Below are 19,078 nucleotides of genomic sequence, written 5' to 3'. Positions count from 1 at the left end.
ATCTACACCAATGGACCAACAAACTACATTCTTATCAACGGAGAAAAGATTGAAGTTGTCAAGGACTTCATTCTTCTTGGATCAACTATCAACACTCACGGATGCAGCAGTCGAGAGAGCAAACAATGTATTGCATTAGGCAAATCTGCTGCACAAGACCTTTTTAAAGTGTTGAAGAGCAAAGATGTCAGCTTGAGGACTCAGGGGCGCCTGACCCAAGCCATGGTATTTTCAATACCCTCATATGCATGTAAAAGCTGGACAGTAAATAGGGAAGACTGTAGAATAATTGATGCATTTGAATTATAGTCCTGGAGGAGAATATTGAAAGGGCCATGGGCTGCCAAAAGAACAAACGGATCTGTCTTGGTAGAAATGCAGCCAGAGTGCTCATTGAAGGCCAGGATGGCCAAACTTCATCTCTCATACTTCAGACATATTGTCAGGAGGGACCAGTCGCTGGAGAAAGATATGTTTAGGAAGATGGAGGGTCAGAGAAAAAGAGAAAGACCCCCAGCAAGATGGATTGGCAAAGTGGCAGCATCAATGGGCTCAAGTGCTGCAACAGTAGTGAGGTTGGCCTAGGATTGGGTAGTATTTTATTCTGCTGTGCATAAGATTGCTATGGGACAGAACTGACTCGATGGTAACAACAACACATATGTACTCTATAATACTAATATAATGTTGTGACAGTCATAATAAATGCCTATGTTACTGGCTTGTGTATGCACTGCACTGTACTTTCTATAGAAAAAATTTACTGTGTGCTTCCACTTGTACACAGCAGTATCTGGCTCACGAATTGCAGTCTCAGATGTTATAGTGTTTATCTGTTAAATTTTATTTCAAACACATTACGATGAAGGGCACCAGGGCTACCCAAATCAGAAAAAACAGTGTTAGTGAAAGCAGCTATTGCTGTTGTGAGGTTCCATCGAGTGAGTTCCAACTCAGAGCGACTCCATGTGTTGTTGTTGTCGTTAAGTGCCATCAAGTCGGTTCTGACCCATAGCGACCCTGGATAGGGTTTCCGAGGAGCAGCTGGTGAGCTTGAATCACCAACCTTGCAGTTCAAATGCCTTTGCAGTCTGCTGCATTAACCCACAGCACCACACCAGGACTCCAACGACTCTGCTACAATGACTCCAACACTACCTGGTCCTGTAGCATCCTCACAATTGGTGTTATGCTTGACCTCATTGCTGCTGCCACTGTGCTAATTCATCTTGTTGGGGGTCTTCCTCTTTTTTTCTGGTCCTCCACTTTAGCAAACAGGATGTCCTTCTCTAGGAACTGGTCCCTATATAACATGTCCAAGTTACATAGCAGCAACAGACAGAGGATAAATATCAACTTGGAAATGAAACAAAAGTTACTAAACAGCAAGAAACAGCAGGAAAGTAGAAAGACAGCAACTGCTATTTGCTTGCCAGTTAGATATGGACAATCACCATGATAAACAATCACCATAATCCTTAAAAACAAAGAAGCAATTCTCCAAGCTGTTGAAAGATTGGCTCCGCTAGAAGTTACTAAAAGTCTAACAAAAACGGGTGAAGGACCTGTATCAGATATGGAGAAATTGCTAATGACTGAGAACTGAGGTCAAAATACAAAAGCAAAGCCTTGTCAGCATGCTGAGGATCACTGTGAAGGCTTGAAGCTTGTTCAAAATGCTTTAAAGACACAGTAGCACCAGAATACAACATGGTGCTCCCACAACTTCCAAATCATATAATGTCCTATTTCAACGAATACAACATCATGGATGTTAAGAAGCCCGTGTCTGTATTACAACATTTTAAAACACTTTTATTCTCTCACATAAGTGTAACTTCAGGAAAAGCACCACAATTGTGCCTATTTTATTTGCTACTGTTTAACGAGAAAAATGAAATCCTGATTTCCCGCCCCTCAAAAGTTGGGTAATATTTACTTCAGGATTAAACAAAATATATTGCTGAAGGTACTTATAGTCTGGCACAAAGTAATAAATCCTAATTCTTATTATTTTCTGAAACCATTACTGGAAATGCTGCTATACTGTCTATAGAAAACATCTCTATAATATTTTGAATTTAGCTTCCAGAAAAAGTTTGTTTTTCTCAAGGAGTTTCCCTGCTTCCTTAAAAAAGACAGTAAGAATGATGTAACCCAACATTTTTCCATTTAGATGCCTGAAAATTCGGAGCTAAATTAAGTGATATGCCACATTAACTCCTTCCAGATGACTAAAATACTAATTCTTTGTTCCCCTAATTTTAAAATTTCCTTCTATATGCATTTTTACACTCTACTATGGCTCAAAATGGAATGAGAATACAGTTCAAATTATAATAATATATGAGCAATGTGGCACTATATGATAAACAATGAAGCAACTCCTTAGAATACCTATACAGGATAGATATGTCAGAACCAACTTGATAGCACTTAACAACAACAACAGATATGTACAAAGCACTTACAGCAGCCTAAGGTGTCATATAATTGTCTAGAAGAATACTTCAAGATCCATCTTGAAATACAGCATTGTCAGTGAAAAGCTTTTATCTATCAATATGCCTACGAATTTTATAACACTTCAACCTAATTGTGCTTATGTGAAAAGTGTACAGAGACAAAGAGGTAGTTACTCAGACAGAACAAGAAGATAGCTATATGGTTTAAAATCAGGAAAAAACGTATGTGGAGGTTTGTATCCTTTCACCATATCTATTTAATCTGTTTGTTGAACAAATAATCTGAGAGACTGGATTATATGAAGAATGTGGCATCAGGATTGGAGGAAGGCTCATTAACAAACTGTGATACGCAGCCAATACAACCTTGCTTGCTGAAACCAAGAGGACTTGAAGCACTTACTGACGAATATCAAAGAACACAGCCTACAGTATATATTACAATTGAAGAATGTATGTAAAGAAAACAAAAATCCTCACAACTTGACCAATAAACAGTATCATGATAAATGGAGATGAGACTGAAGTTGTCAAGGATTTCATTTTACTTGGATAGACAATCAATGCTCATAGATTCCTCAGTCTTTCAGTTAGCAGCCAAGTGTGTTACCACCCAGGGACTCTATGACTTGAATAGTGGACACAAGTGTAAAAAAACTAACAAACAATTATTTCTCGAATTTTCCCAAAATCCATCATGTCAAAATCTTAAAAATCAAAAAGTTGTTGCTGTTGAGTAGATTCTGACCCGCATCAACCCTGTATAGGGTTTCTGAGGAGTGAGAGGTCAGCTTGGAGCACCGACCTTGCAATTCAAAGCTACAGGACTCCAATATGTAGTAGTAATGTTTATTGAACAAAATAATGGTTTATTGAGCTTAAATAATTGTTTGGTTTTATTTCCATTATTTGTGCTGGTCAACATCACCAAACTTCTACATAAGTAGTTGACAATGTAGAAGAGTTAAGTTTTAAATTTTACTGTTGGTGACTGCCATCCATTTGGTTACCATATAGAGTTTCCAAGGAGTGGGCTGGTGAGTTTGAACTAACAATCTGTGGTTAGTAGTCCAGTACATATCTTACAGCATCACAGATGTTAAAAAATTAAGCAGGTTATAAATAAATAAATTATACTATAGTTAGAGATCATCGTTTAAATTACTTCATAATGTTCAAATATTACGTTTCAGTATGCAAAAAAAATGGTTCTTTTTGTACTTAACTAAATGACAATGACTTTAACTTCTATAAGGAATAGGAAGGGCGTCAAAAGTTTATGGGAAAATGGAATTAAATGACAATGGAATTTTTCCAATAAATTTCTGAAGCTCTCTCATAGTTGTCAATTATTCTTTCAATGAGACAAACCTGAGAACTTTCTTGAAATGATGTGGGAAATAAGTAACAGGTAGGTAGCTATGAAAATAAACCAGTAAGTAAAGTATTGGCACAAACAAAACAGAAATGATGCAATTCCAAGTCTAAGAGGCAGGTTGAGAAAGGCACCTGTAATTTGTGAATCCCTCCCTTGTTCCAGTCCCACACATGAAGTCTAAGAAACAATCCTTTGCTCCTCATCTATCACCAACTAGAGATGTACTGTAGAGCTTCTGAGTTAGAAGGAAAACCAAAACCCAACTGAAAGCAGTTTCTCAGAACACTAGGTACAGTTAGATCAAAGGAAAAGAAAAAATGAGAAGAAAAAAAACAAAGAAAAAACCCGAGACCACCTTTGGTAGACACAAATTGGGTATATGTGAACCTTTGGAAAAGCAATGGGGTTTTTACAGCCAAAGCCTTAAGCAGAACAGCAATTTAAAAACAATGAAAACAGCGGAGTCATGTATGTATGAATGAAAGAACATTAATGGGGCACAATTACAGTCAAAATACTCATCTTTGCAGCCTTAATAAGGCTACAATAACAAGTCTGTAGCATGCTAGATTCATCACTAAGGGGAGACTTTTCTTTGGCTATCCATACATGGTAAGTATCATCCTTCAGAAGCAGTATGCAAAGAATATAGTCATGAAAGCAATTCTACAATCTGGCATAAAACCCCCAAAGTCTCTATTAATAGAAATCTCTCAAAAGTCTTACACAGTGACTCCTCCCATTGTGTGGCTACCTCTAGTTCCTTCCACCCTGTTCTCCAAATAGGTATCAAGTAAATAAACAAACCAAACATCAACTGGACACAATCATACATGTTGAGAAGTTGACAGTTAAAATACATTGATGAGTAAAATTGCCAAAAACAACCTATACAAGTTTATGTTAAAAGGGTCACAGAAGAAGAAATGCCGAACTGTTTTGCCCTTGTTCTTTTCAAGGTTCATTTCATCATCTTAACTTTGATGTCATTCATGTTTGTATCATTTGGGGTCTTCCTATATCAATGAACCTTTCTTTAACTTGTTGTTGTGTGCCGTGGAGTCCGTCCCAACTCACTCTAATTCCTGAATTCTTATACTAGCACATATAATTATATTCAAGTTTTCTATTAATTATCAAATGGAACATGATATCCTAAATGTTATAGTCATGTTACTCTTAAGGATAAATCTTGGACTGAGACAATACTAGCTTTCCATGTCGTTTTTTATTTTTTTTAACTTTCTTGGTATTCTAGTATTTTTAATATTTCTCATGTTATACTAGAGATAACTCAAATCATAGGTATATTTTAGACACAGAAAATGAGGGTGCAATAACTGTTAATAACGTTATGGTGTCTCTAAATGAATCAGGAAGCTATTGTGAAATGAATAAAAATGTATATGGCTTCTTAAAAACTGCTACTATAAAATACAATACAAACTGAAATATTAACAAAGACAAATATAGTTACCTACTCCCAGTGTGTCTTAAACAAAATGTAAATCACTCAAATGAAATCACTTAACTTCTGCCAAATATTTGCTGATTTGTCTTTTGGTATGCAGAGGTTATAACTATCCAACTAAAAATCAAACACAGAAGAAAAAAGTTTAAGCCAAAGTGTTCAAAACGAGATCACCTTTTTCATCCAAAATCTAGAAAAATTAAAAATTTTTGAAAGAGGTCATGCTTACTTTTAGAATCATTTTTTCTCACTAAATATTAATATTATGATTTTTGTATTAACTGTGCCCTTTTAATGTTCTTTCAATCATTCACTTTAACAAATGTTTGTTATGTCTAGTACCACCACCTATCTGTCATTATGTCATACTGTGGCAGCCTGCATGTTGTTATGATACGCTAAGCTAGACCACTGGTATTCCAAATACCAACAGGGTTACCCATGGTGGGAAGGTTGGTTCTAGAAAAGCTTCTAGTATAAAGCAGACTAGCATCAAAAGCCTGCTCATTAACTTCTGAAAATTATTCAATGAAAACATTATGAGTCACAATAAAATGTCTGATACAGTGCTGGAAAATGCCCGTGTTCAAAGGCTCTGCACAGTAATTTCATCACTTAACGCAAACATGCCAATGATCATGAAGATGGCCCAGAATTTAGCAGTATTTCATTCATTGTAGGCTGAAGAAATTAACAGCAACAATAATAAATGCATGCCAGGTATATTTTAGATACAGTATATTTAGCACAGAAAAAAATTTCAAATATTAGTGCCTTCATGAACACTTCAATACAGTGTTGTAATTGTTCTTAAGTGCCAACAAGTCACTTCTGACTTATAGCAACCTATGTACAATAGAATGAAACAATACCTGGTCCTGTACCATCCTCATAATCATTACTACATTTGAGTTCATTATTGCAGTCACTGTATCAACCCATCTCATTGAAGGTCTTCCTCTTTTTCACTGACCTACTCCTGTATGGGAGTCCTGGCAAGGCGCTGTAGGATAAGCACCTGACAATAAGGTTGGTTTGAATTGCAGAGTGGGCAGTCAAAACTCACCAGTCACTCCTAGGAAACCATATACAGGGTTGCTAAGGGTTGGAACCAATGGAAAGGTACTTAACAACAACAACTCCTGTATCATCTATGATGTTCTTCTTCAGGGACTGACCCCTCCTGATAACATGCCCAAAGAACATAAGATAAAGTTTCACCATCACTGTTTCTAAGAGCCTTTCTGGCTGTACTTTCTCGTTTGTTCTTCTGCAATGCATAGTATATTTAATATCCTTCACAAACATCATAATCCAAAACTATCAATTCTTCTTGGTTTTCTTTATTCATTGTCCAGTTTTCATATATATATGAGGTAAATGAAAATATCAAGGCTTGAGTCAGGCACACCATAGACCTCAAGGTGACATATTTGCTTCTTAAAACTTTTAAAAGAGGTCTTTTGCAGTAGATTTGCTAAATGCAGTACGTTATTTGATTTCTGGATGGCTGCTTCCAGGAGTGTTATGGATACAAGTAAAATGAAATCCTTGACAACTTCGATTTTTTTTATGTCTATCATGATATTGTTTAGTAGTCCAATTCTGAAGAATTTTCTTTTATTTATATTAAGGTGTAATCCACACTTAATTCTGCAGCCTTTCATAATTATCAGTAAACGATTTAAGTCCTCTCCACTTTTGTCACGCAAGGTTGTGTCACTGACAAATAACACAGATTATTAAAGACTATTCCCCCAATCCTGACACCATGTTCTTCATATAGCCCAAAACTTCTTGGAGTATTTGCTCAGTATACTGATTGAACGAATATGGTTAAGGAATACAACTCTGACACACACCTTTCCTGATTTTAAACCACGCAGTAGTATCACCAAGCTCATTTCAAACAACTGCTTCTTGGTCTATGTACAGGTGCCGCACAAGTACAATTGAGTGTTCTTAATTTTCATTCTTCCCAAGGTTATAATTAATTTGTTAGGATCCACACAACTGAATGGTATTGTGTAATTAATAAAACACAGTTAAATATATTTCTGGTATTCTCTGCTTTCAGCCAAGATCCATGTGACATCAGCAATAATATTCCTTGTTCTGTGTCCTCTTCTGTATCTGGGCTTGAATTCCAAGTGTCCCCTAAAAATATTGCTACAAGCATTACTTACCTTCAGCATAATTTTACTTGCGTGTGAAATTAATATTTTTTTGTAACTTCTGTACAACATTGGAATACATTTCTTTGGAACAGATCTCTTCCACGTGGTTGGCCATAGACAAGTAAGCAATTCGAGTATCATAGCAATTTACTGAAACATCTCAACTGGTATTCCCTCAGTTCCTAGGGCTTTGTTTTTCATCACTGTCTTCAGGGCAGCTTGGCCTTCTTCCTTAAGTACCATTGATTCTTAATCAGAGGTTACTTTCTGAAAATGTTGTATGTCAACCAATTCTTTTTTGGTAAAATGACTGTGTATTTCTTCCGTGTTCTTTTGATGCATTCTGCGTAGTTCAATTTTTTGCCAATGGAATCATCCTTCATTATTGGAACTTGAGGCTTGGATTTTTTTTGTTCTTTCAGCTAGAGAAATGTTCCATGTGTTCTTCCCTTTTGATTTTCTAACTCTAATTCTTTGCATATTTAATTAATATACTTCACTTTGTCTTCTTGAACTGCCCTTTTAAATCTTCTAGTCAGTTCTTTTACTTCATCATATCTTTCATTCACTTTAGCTACGCTACTTTTAAAAGGAAGTTTCAGAGTGTCTTTGGAGATTCATGTTGGTCTTTTCTTTCTTACTTGTCTTTTAAGCGACATTTTGTTTTCTTCATTTTTGAAGTCTTGATGTTATAACCATAATTAGTCTGGTCATTGGTGTCCAATGCATAAAATCTATTCTTGAGATTGTTTCTAAATTCAGGTGGCATACACTTAAGGTCATACTTTGGTAATCAAGGACTTTGTTCAAGCTTCAACTGGATCCTGCATATAAGCAATTGATGGTCTGCTCTGTAGTTGGCCCATGGCCAGGTTCTGGCTAATGACATTAAGCTTCTTCCTCAACTCTGACCACAGATGTATTCGACTTGATTAATGTGTATTTTATCCAAAGTATTTTAATTAAATGTGCAAAGACCTAGAGTTAGAAATCAAAAGGGAAGACAAGTGAAGCATCTCAAGGTCTACATGTATAGTTGCTGTTTATGTTGTTATGAAAAAGTATTTGCAATGAATAAATTGTTTGTTGTCAAAATACATCATGGCAATGTTTCTGTCACCAAGATCATATTTAGTAAACACTTATCCTTCTTTTTTTCCATCTTTGGAATTACAATTACCAATAATGCTCAGTGCAACTTGATGGCATATTCAATCACTATCAGCCTTCAGAAATTGGAAAAATCTTCAATCTGTTCATCTTTGTCATTAATCATTAATTAAATTGAAAGACAGTCATATTAATTTGTCTTTCTAATAGGCACATGGATATTGTCCATCAGTGATACAGTGCCATAAGATGAGCCCTTCCAGCTATAAGGCACTAAAATATGACTGGGAAAGAGTTGCCAGAATAAGGTGAATTGATATTAATAACGTGGATGGAGTAAATTGGGATCTTCATTTATTGATGTGGTATGACATAATATAAGAAGAAATGGCTGTAAACATCATTAATGATCAGATGATGAGATATGCAAATTATGACTAAAGTAAAATTGGAAACTATCAAAAAGAAAATGGAATGCTTGAAGATAGACAGCCTAGGTATGGGTACCCCGAAATGAACTAATATTGGCCATTTTGAATTATGTATGGTCTTACTGTTGTTGTTACTAAGCCCCGTCAATTTCATTGTGACCCATAACAATCCTGTATAGGGCCTCCGAGGAGAAGCTGGTAAGCTTGAAATGCCGACCTAGTGGTTCAAAGCATCTTTGCAGTCCAGTGCATTAGCCCACAGCACCACACCAGAACTCTGTAATTATATGGCCTTCTACACTGGAAAAGACAAATTGAAAAGGAGCAGTGTTTCATTTAATCTAGAAAACACATACAACTAAATACATTTTGCAATTCTCTGATTCCCCAGAATACATCAGGCAATAAATAAGATATTTCCTAGGCCAAGACAGGTCTCAAAACTCTTATGCCATTTGCCAAGGTAAGACTCTAAGTTGATAAGGGGGAAAAATTGGAGACTATGCATTTTTCCTCCACTGCCTAATTCTTGGCTTACACTCAAGTGCTAACTGGGATTGGGGGAGCAATTAGTCCTCTACAGCAAAGGTCTGGGGAACTTCTCGCACATTGCATTAGAGCTTTCTGACATAAAGTTATTCAGAAAAGGTAACTCCCAAACAGAGTCCTTGACAATGGCTTCTTTCATCCTTGGATGTACATTCCCCTCATATGAGATTCCACAGGAAGAGACAGATCAGGAAGGCTTAGTATAGTGCATGCTGCTAGAAATTATTATTTTTATATACTATACTTGCCAGACTGTGAGGATGGCCCAGATCCGGCAGTGTTTCCTTCTGTTATGCACAGGGTCACTATGAGTTGGTACTGACTGGAAGGCACCTAACAACAAATACTTGTTAGAACCATGTGCAGTGGGTGACTTATGAAAATTCCATCTAAATGAAATAAAGCCAATTGAGAATAACACTTAGCCTACACTGGAAATTGAATAAGAAGACCAAATTTCATCTTTATGGAAAAAGGACTTCAGAGGTCACGTTGTTGTATATTTATTGACTACAGGAAGACAAACTGTCTACATAAAACAGTCATGGCCACAAGAACAGAGTGTCTGCAAATCAAGATCAACCCCCTAGTTTATTAAGAGTTTAACATTTTAGTTGAAATAAAACTAACTTAAGAAAATGAGTTTCTATATATGTTGAGAATCACTAGCATTTCACACAGCAAGAAGGCAACGAAGTCATCTATACAGATGCCACTCCTCCTTCTGATCTTCTTTGTAAAAAGAAATTCTTCCAACTGTCACAGAAATTGTGTTTTTTAATAGACTTCATGGATTCAATTTATTACTGTGTCATACCTAAGTCCTCCAAAGTGCAGTTTACATTTCTTTTCTCTGATTTTGATTGCCAGTCAAAACAAAGAATTATTTATCAGTCAAAAGTACTAAATGTCTAAGAGGCTAAAGACATTAACCCTGACAAGAAAGTTCTCCATTTGAAACACTCCAGTCTATATCTAAAGGCCCGGAATATAGTAGGAATCACAAGACTATTCAAACCAACAGTGGCAGCAGTCACTGATAGAAATCCCTTTGTCCATGGGCCTCAGATAATCATGCCACTTATGACATTAAATAAAACTAACAATGTAAGTACTGAGGTAGGAGTCCAGCAAGTAGGTAGTTTCTCTTATAAATAGGTTTAACATATAGATAAGTGAGCTTCATTTAACCTAATAGACAAATTTCTAAGACGATGAACGTAAATCTCTACAACTTGGATATATGAAAATTATTTAAACATAGTCATCAGTTTTGCTGCCCTGTTAGCTGAAAATAATTAAAAACCAATTGCAGCAGTGCATCAATAAAGACTTGTCAGAAAATCAAGACAAACAGATAAGAGGACATGGAATGAGGAATACCTTTGCTGATGTCAAATGGATCTTGACTGAAAGCAGTGAAAAACAGAAGGATGTTTACTTGTGCTTTATTGGCTAAGCAAAGATACTCAACTGAGTAGATCATAACAAACTATGGGTAACATTGTGAAGAATGGGTATTCCAGGCACTTAAATAAGCTCATGAGAGATCTATACATAGACCAAGAAGTCTTTTGAACAGAACAAGAGACTACAGCATGATTTAAAATCAGGAAAGGTTATGTGCCAGGGTTTATCCTTTCATCATATTTATATAGTCTGTATGCTGAGCAAATAATCCAAGAAGCTAAATTATATTATGAAGAGTGTAACATTAAGATTGGAGGAAGACTCATTAAAAACCTGTGTTATGCAGATGTTGCCATCATGCTTCCTGAAAGTGAATACAACTTGAACTATTTACAGATAAAGATCAAGGACAATAGTCTTCAGTATGGATTGTACCTCAATATATAGTAAACGAATGTCCTCATAACTGGACCAAAAATTGAAATGATAAATGGAGAAAAGATTGAAGTTGTCAAAGACTTCGGTTTACTTAGCTGCACTATCTCAGAAGCAGCACTCAAGAAATCAGATGATATGGGCAAATCTACCGAAAAGACTGATTTAAGTTTCAAGAGCAAAGATGCAGTTTGAGAACTAAGGTGCATTTGACCTAAGCACAGTATTTCAAATTGCTTCATATGAATGTGAAAACTGAAGAGTGAATGAGGAAGACCATAGAAGAATCACCACCACTCGTCTGTCAGTTTGTCATACTGTGGTGGCGTGCATGTTGCAGTGATTCTGGGAGCTATGCCACCAGTATTTAAATAACAACAGAGTCATCCATGGAGGACAGGTTTCAACTGAGCTTCCAGACAAAGACAGACTTTGGAATATTTAGTCACTGACAACTTGATGAATAGCAGTGGAACACTATCAGAGAGCACAAGAATACTGAATATGGAAACATGATAGAGTACCAGTATACTGTCAGATACAGCGCCAGAAGACAAGGCCCTCAGATTGGGGGCACTCAGTATACGAATGGGGAAGAGCTGCCTCCTCAAAGTAAAGTTGACTGTGATGCACATACGGTATAAAGGTTTCATTTGCTGATGGGGCACAACTCAAAATGAGGAGAAACAGCTGTAAACATCCATTAATAATTCAAATATGGAATGTACAAAGTATGACTCTATGGAATTTGGAGAAAAAAAATTTCTGCTCCCATAAAAATTTACAGCCTCAGAAACCCTATACAAGATCACTGTGAGTAGGAACCAACTTCATGGCATAGAACACCACCACCACAAAATTATCACACACTGGCAGTTTTTTGCACTGTGGTAACTTGCATGTACAGGAGCTCTGGTAGCATAGTGGTTATGAATCAGGCTGCTAACCTCAAGGTTGGCAGTTCGAAACTACCAACCGTTCCACAGGAGAAAGATGAGGCTTTCTGTTCCTGTAAAGATTTACAGCCTCAGAAACCCAGTGCAGGGTCACTATGAGTTGGAAACGACTACACGGTACTTAATAACAACAACCTTGCATGTTGCTATAATGGTGGAAGTTATGCTACTGGTATTTCAAAGTTATGCTACTGGTATTTCAAAAAGGAGCTCTGGTAGCGTAGTGGTTACGAATCGGGCTGTGAACCTTAAGGTCAGCGGTTCGAAACTACCAGCTGCTCTGCGGGAGAAAGATGAGGCTTTCTACTCCCGTAAAGATTTACACCCTCGGAAACCCTGTACAGGGTCGCTATGGGTCGGACCCAACTCGATGGCACATAACAACAACAACAACAAAACAACAAAAAAGAAACCTCTCTTTCTTCCACCAAATGAGCCCTTACTTACTGACTTTTCTATTTCTCATAAAGATTAAGATTTTAAATTCTCTTGTCAAGTCTATCCCTCTTTAATTCACACAATCCAACTTTTTGTTAAGTCATCTACAAGATCTTCCATCTTTGTTTTTTTTCTCCTTTCCAATTCTTTACACATGGAAGCAGCAGTCAAGATATGACTCTCTCATTTTCTGTCTGTTTTAGAAAATGGTTAATGTTCATTAAGATGTTTTTTATGTTTACATATGAATGTGGTATCATAATTGTTCTCTAAAAAGCACAAGGAAGCTTCAAAAAGTTTCTGGAAAAATTATCTTTTAATTCCATTTTCCATGAACTTTTTGAAGCCCCCTAACATAAGGTATAAAAACATAAAATTTTTATAAAAGTTTCCATTTTAAATTTAAGTATGTTAACCATTGATAAACAAAATTTACATTAACAAAAGCACTTAATGTTCACAAAAAATTTAAGAGAATAAGTGGTCTTTTTAACCAAGCAAATTGAGGAATGGTCCTGGTAGGATAAGCACTGGTCTGCTAACAGCAAAGGTGGAGGTTTGAACCCTTGGGTCACTATGTGTCAGGGCTGACGTGATGGCACTTAACATCAACAACAGCGTCCAATGATTAGTGATATATTTGGAGAGAACAATCTTGATCAAAAAAATGAAACACACCATTTATTTTAAAGAGGATTATGATATTCTTATCAATGGAGAAAAGATTGAAGTTGTCAAGGACTTCATTCTTCTTGGATTAACTATCAACACTCATGGAAGCAGCAGTCAAGAGATCAGACGATGTATTGCATTAGGCAAATCTACTGCACAAGAGCTTTTTAAAGTTTTGAAGAGCAAAGATGTCAGCTTGAGGACTAAGGTGTGCCTGACTCAAGCCATGGTATTTTCAATAACCTCATATGCATGCAAAAGCTGGACAGTAAATAAGGAAGACCGTAGAAGAATTGATGCCTTTGAGTTATGGTGTTGGAGGAGAATACTAAAAGTGCCATGGGCTGCCAAAAGAACCAATAGATCTGTTTTAGAAGGAATGCAGCCACAGAGGCCAACCAATATGGCCAAACTTCTTCTCTCATACTTTGGACATACTGTCAGGAGGAAACAGTCGCTGGAGAAGGATATCATGTTTGGTAAGTTGGAGGGTCAGAGAAAAAGAGGAAGATCCCCAACGAGATGGATTGGCCAGGTGGCAGCATTGATGGACTCAAGTGTGGCAACAGTAGTGAGGTTGGCCCAGGATCGGACTTTGTTTCATTCTGCTGTACATAAGGTCACTATGAGTCAGTGTCAACTTGATGGCACCTAACAACAACAACATCACGTTAAGGTTTACTTAGCCACGGTGTGGTTTTCTTGCTTTGATGATTTAAAAGAGACACCGTGTTATGCCTCTTTATTGTCCTTACATTAATAAAGTTCACCAATAAAGCAGTGTGAAAAGACTAAGTGAACACAAGATGCGCAGATAACTGTCATACATATACGCTGCTATTCTTCCATCTGTCATAACATACCTCTAATATTACTGAACCATAAAGTAGTTTTCCATGGCTCTCACCAAACTTTTGAAGCTAGGTATCACCTATGTAGTGAGCACACAGAACTCTGCTCCCCTTCTCCTATATATCCCTTTTGTTACTATATTAAGTTATCCATTTGATTACAACCTATAATTTCCCTATTTATTATATTATTTTTGGTCTACTACAAATATAAGTTAAACAAGGATAGGAATTTTTTTTTTTTTTTCTGTTTTGTTCACTGATGCATCTATAGCACCCAGAACACTACCTAACACAAAACAGCACATCAATATTTGTTCAATGAATTTGTGGCTATGGTACTGAAGGAAAATACAAATTCTAGCCTTTCACTAAAGGAAAACAAACAGTTATTAACAAATGAACACCAGCAAACATCCAGTATACATATACAGGTTGGACCCAGTAGCTGAAGGAAAAACTCTAAATAATTCCATGATAATGAAGACCTCTTGGGCTAATCAGTTTTCTCTCCTAGATGCATAAATGAAGACAAACATGGAGGCAACAAACAACAAAAAAGAAAAGAAAACAGACAGTGGTTTTGCACTAGTCAAAACCAAAGAGGGGAGACTCAGATGGAGGATCCTTTACAAGTGCGAAAGGAGGACCCTGGGAAACAATGCGCATAAACTCAATTACATAAGACTAAGAGTAGCCAATACACACCTCGCTTCTCTTGATGTATTTCTTCCAGAAGTTGCTCTTGCCTCTCTATCTGTTCAAAGAGATACTGGAGCTCAGACTCCTTATTTTCAGTCAGATCCTTGATTTGCTGCCTACACAGCATCAGTTGGTGCCGTAGATTTTTCTCTCTGTTTTCTCTCTCTTTCAGTTCCTCACAGAGCCACTGAAGTTTAGTCTGAACAGAAAAATTTATTTCAATTAAATGTTTTTAAAGTCAAAAAGAAAGTAGCATTACAAAACGCAAAAAGACAATGAAGTAACATCACGGTAACTTGAACAAATATTGACAATAACTAGAAAATTTAAGGAAAACAAAAAATAAGACTGTTTAAATTTACACTCTGATAATACATTAGGTAAATGTTGGGGCGGATATGAAGCTATGATTTTCTTGGGTCCTGAAAACACATTTGGTAAAGGCTAACATTTTGGAAAGATAGTAGAAAAGAAAAGCTTGTTGACTAAACTCCCAATTCTGGATTTCTTCTGTCTTATTAAGATCTTCAAAATGAGAATGTATTTAATGAATGATGTCATAAACATTATGCTAGAGAGTATCACTAGTAAACTGAGACAGGAGTCAGTTGGAAAATAATTCCAAACCCTTACTCCTTAAGTCATTAATTTAATTGATAGTAACTTGGCAAAGCTGGGCAGTGAATAAGGACGACTGTATAAGAATTGAAGCATTTGAGTTATGATGTTGCAGAAAAATATTAAATGTACCATGGACTGCCAAAAGAACAAACAAATCTGTGTTGGAAGAAGTACAGACAGAATGCTTTTTGGAAGTCAGGATGGCCAGCCTTTGTCTCTTATACTTCGGACATATTCTTAGGAAGTGTCCTGGGAAGGACATCATGCTTGGCATGGCATCTCAGAGTATCTGAGAAAAAAAGGAAGACCCTCAACAAGATGGATTGGGAGAATGGCACAGCAATGGGCTCAAGTGTAGCAATGATTGTGCGTTTGATGCAGAACCAGGCAGTGTTTCGTTCTGTTGTGCATAGGGTCACTATGAGTTGGTACTGACTTGATGGTACCTAGCAACAACAAAAACTTGGTCAAACAAGAGGATGTCTACGCTATCATCTCCTGCTTCTATATTAAAACTAAAACATGAATAGATAGATTACACCTTTTCTTAAAAAAATTTTTTTTAAATGAATTGAGTGAAAGATTACAGACAAGATCATCAGTTTTACATTCAACAAATCACCTCAATGATTTATGCAACAATAGTTGTCCTGCTTCCTCCCTCTGGTTACCCATGTATAAATATCATCTTTCAAACTCTTATATATCTGTGGTATGTTTATACATATCCCACTCTTCCGCCCACATGCATTCAGCCTGTGACTGTCCATGTATCCACACACAGAACACTGTTGTTTCAAGGCTGTGTATATATCACTATTTACCTCTATCCCATTTATTTGTTGCATACCTCCCTGTGTCTTCACACATTTTTATCATTTTTCTGCCAACCTCCCTTTTCTTGTATACTGCCTTCCTCATCACCCACGTTAACATGTATCTACTTTCTATCCTCATACCTCTGGTAACCATCAATGAAGATTTCTTTTAGTATGAAAACCTATACTTGAGTTTTTACAATAGTGGTCTCATACAATATTTGTCCTTTTGTGATTGACTTATTTCACTCAGCATAATGTTACAAATCAGGCTGTGAATCTTAAGGTCAGCAGTTCGAAACTACCAACTGTTCCGCGGAAGAAAGATGAGGCTTTCTGCTCCCGTAAAGATTTACAGCCTCGGAAGCCCTTACAGGGTCGCTATGAGTCGGTTCCGACTCCATGGCACATAACCACCACCACCAGCAATGTTCTCCAGGTTTATCCATGTTAAGAGTCATTTTGCAGATTCGTCATTATTATTTAACATTGCATAGTATTGCATTGTATGTATCAAAGTTTGTTTATTCATCCTTTCATTGGTGGGCATTTAGGTTGTAATCATCCTTTTGCTATTGTGAATAGTGCTGTGATGAACATAGGTGTGCATGTATCTATTTGTGTCCTGGCTTTTACTGTATGGTGCTGTGGGAGAAAGCAATTGACTGCAACATCAGTTTGAACCACAGGCTTGGCAGTTCAAATTCACCAGCTACTCCTTAGAAATCCTACACAGGGTCACTATTAGTTGAAACCAACTCAACAGCATTTAACAATAAGGTACAACTGTTTCCAACCTTCTGAGGAAGCTCCACACCATTTTTCACAGTGGTGGAACCATTTTACAGTCCCATCAACAATGTAGGAGGGTATCAGCCTCTCGACACCCTCAACAACATTTGTTGTTTTCTGCTTTAGGAGCTTTGCTAATGCTGGTGTGAGGTGATATCTCATTGGTGGTCTGATTTGCATCTCTCTAATGGCTTGATTTTGGTAAGGTGGAGGTCAGAAAAAAGAGGAAGATCCCCAACAAGATGGATTGGCCAAGTGGCAGCATCTATGGACTCAAGCGTGGCAACAGTAGTGAGGTTGGCCCATGATCAGGCAGTGTTTCGTTCTACTGTGCATAACATTGTTATAAGTTGGTACCGACTTGATAGCACCTAACAACAACAACAACAATGGCTTGATTTAGTAGTCCTGGTGTGGCACTGTGGGTTAATGCTCTAGCCTGCAAAGTTGTTTGAACTGCAAGGTCAGTGGTTCAAGCTTACCAGCTGCTCCTCGGAAACCCTGTACAGGATCGCTATGGGTTGGAACCGACTTGACGGCACTTCACAACAACAACAAATGGCTAGATTTGCATCACTCTATGAACTTCTGGTGTGGCACTGTAGGTTCAGCACTGGACAGTGAACCACAAGCTGGGCAGTTCAAACCCACCAGCTGCTCCTTGGAAACCCTATACAGGGTTGCATTGAATTGGAACTGATTTAACAGCACTTAACAACAATAACGACAATGGCTAATGGGCTTCCTGGTGTGACACTGTAGGATAAACACTGGACTGACTCAAAGGTATTTAGCAAAAGTCCAGGCAATGGAGTGGATTATGAACTGGGTTGCTAACTGCAAGGTCAGTAGTTTGAATCTACTCAGCCCCTCTATATTAGGGAGTCCTAGTATGACACTGCAGAATAAATATTGGAATGCTAACCACAAGGCTGGCAGTTCAAACTCACCAGTTGTTCCACCGAAACCCTATACATGGTTGCTCTGAGTTAGAATCTACTCCAAGACACTTACTTAGCAGCAATAACGATGCCTAATGATTGTGGACATTTCTTCATATGTTTGTGGTCTGCCTGAATGTCTTCTTTGGTGAAGTGTTTTGTTCATGTCTTGTGTCCAGTTTTTTATTGGGTTGTTTTGTCTTTCTTTTTAATACAAAGATTATAGTTTTCTATAATTGTCAGAGATTAATCCCTTGTCTGATATGATGTTATCAACAATTTTTTCCCAGCCTGCTGGCTCCCTTTTTACTTCTTTTGATTAAATATTCTGATGCACCTAAGTGTCTACCTTTTAGGAGGTCTCAGCCATCTATTTTGTTTTCAGCTGTTTGTACATTTTTAGTAATGTTTCATAATGTATTTATGCCATTTATTAAAGTTCTAAGTTTTCTCTACTTTTTCACAGATGATCTTTACAGTTTTAGGTTTCTGTCATTCAATAGTTTGTCCATAAAATCCTTCAATATTGCAACACGAGGTTTTGCATTTTTCTTCAGTTCTTTCAGCTGAAGCAATGCTAAGCATGCTCTTCCCATTTTGTTTTCTAACTCCCTGTTTTTGCACATTTTATTACCATATTTTACTTTGTCTTCTCAAGCTGCTCTTTGAAATTTTCTATTCAGCTCTTTTACTTCCTCATTTCTTCCATTTGCTTTAGTTTCTCTATTTTCAAAAGTAAGTTCACAGTTTCTTCTGACATCTCTTTTGGTCTTTTCTTTCTTTTCTGTCCTATTAATAACCTTTGCATTTCCTCCTGTTTGATGTTCTTGATATCATCCTATAACTCCTTTGTTTTCAGTC

General features: G+C 37.0%; 1 protein-coding gene across 1 annotated transcript in view; it reads right to left on the bottom strand.

Annotated features, from left to right (window-relative positions):
• The window catches only part of CEP128 (centrosomal protein 128kDa), a 707,284-nt gene that overhangs the window by 368,058 nt on the left and 320,148 nt on the right, over positions 1–19,078 (bottom strand). Inside the window, exon 17 of the mRNA XM_006864786.1 lies at positions 15,052–15,244. Within this exon, the coding sequence (XP_006864848.1) occupies positions 15,052–15,244 (193 nt within the window). The remainder of the gene's footprint in view (positions 1–15,051; positions 15,245–19,078) is intronic.

This window comes from Chrysochloris asiatica, unplaced genomic scaffold (assembly GCF_000296735.1).
Source record: "Chrysochloris asiatica unplaced genomic scaffold, ChrAsi1.0 scaffold00070, whole genome shotgun sequence".
NCBI classification, from domain to species: domain Eukaryota; kingdom Metazoa; phylum Chordata; class Mammalia; order Afrosoricida; family Chrysochloridae; genus Chrysochloris; species Chrysochloris asiatica.
This window is presented reverse-complemented; position numbering and strand designations above follow the sequence as displayed.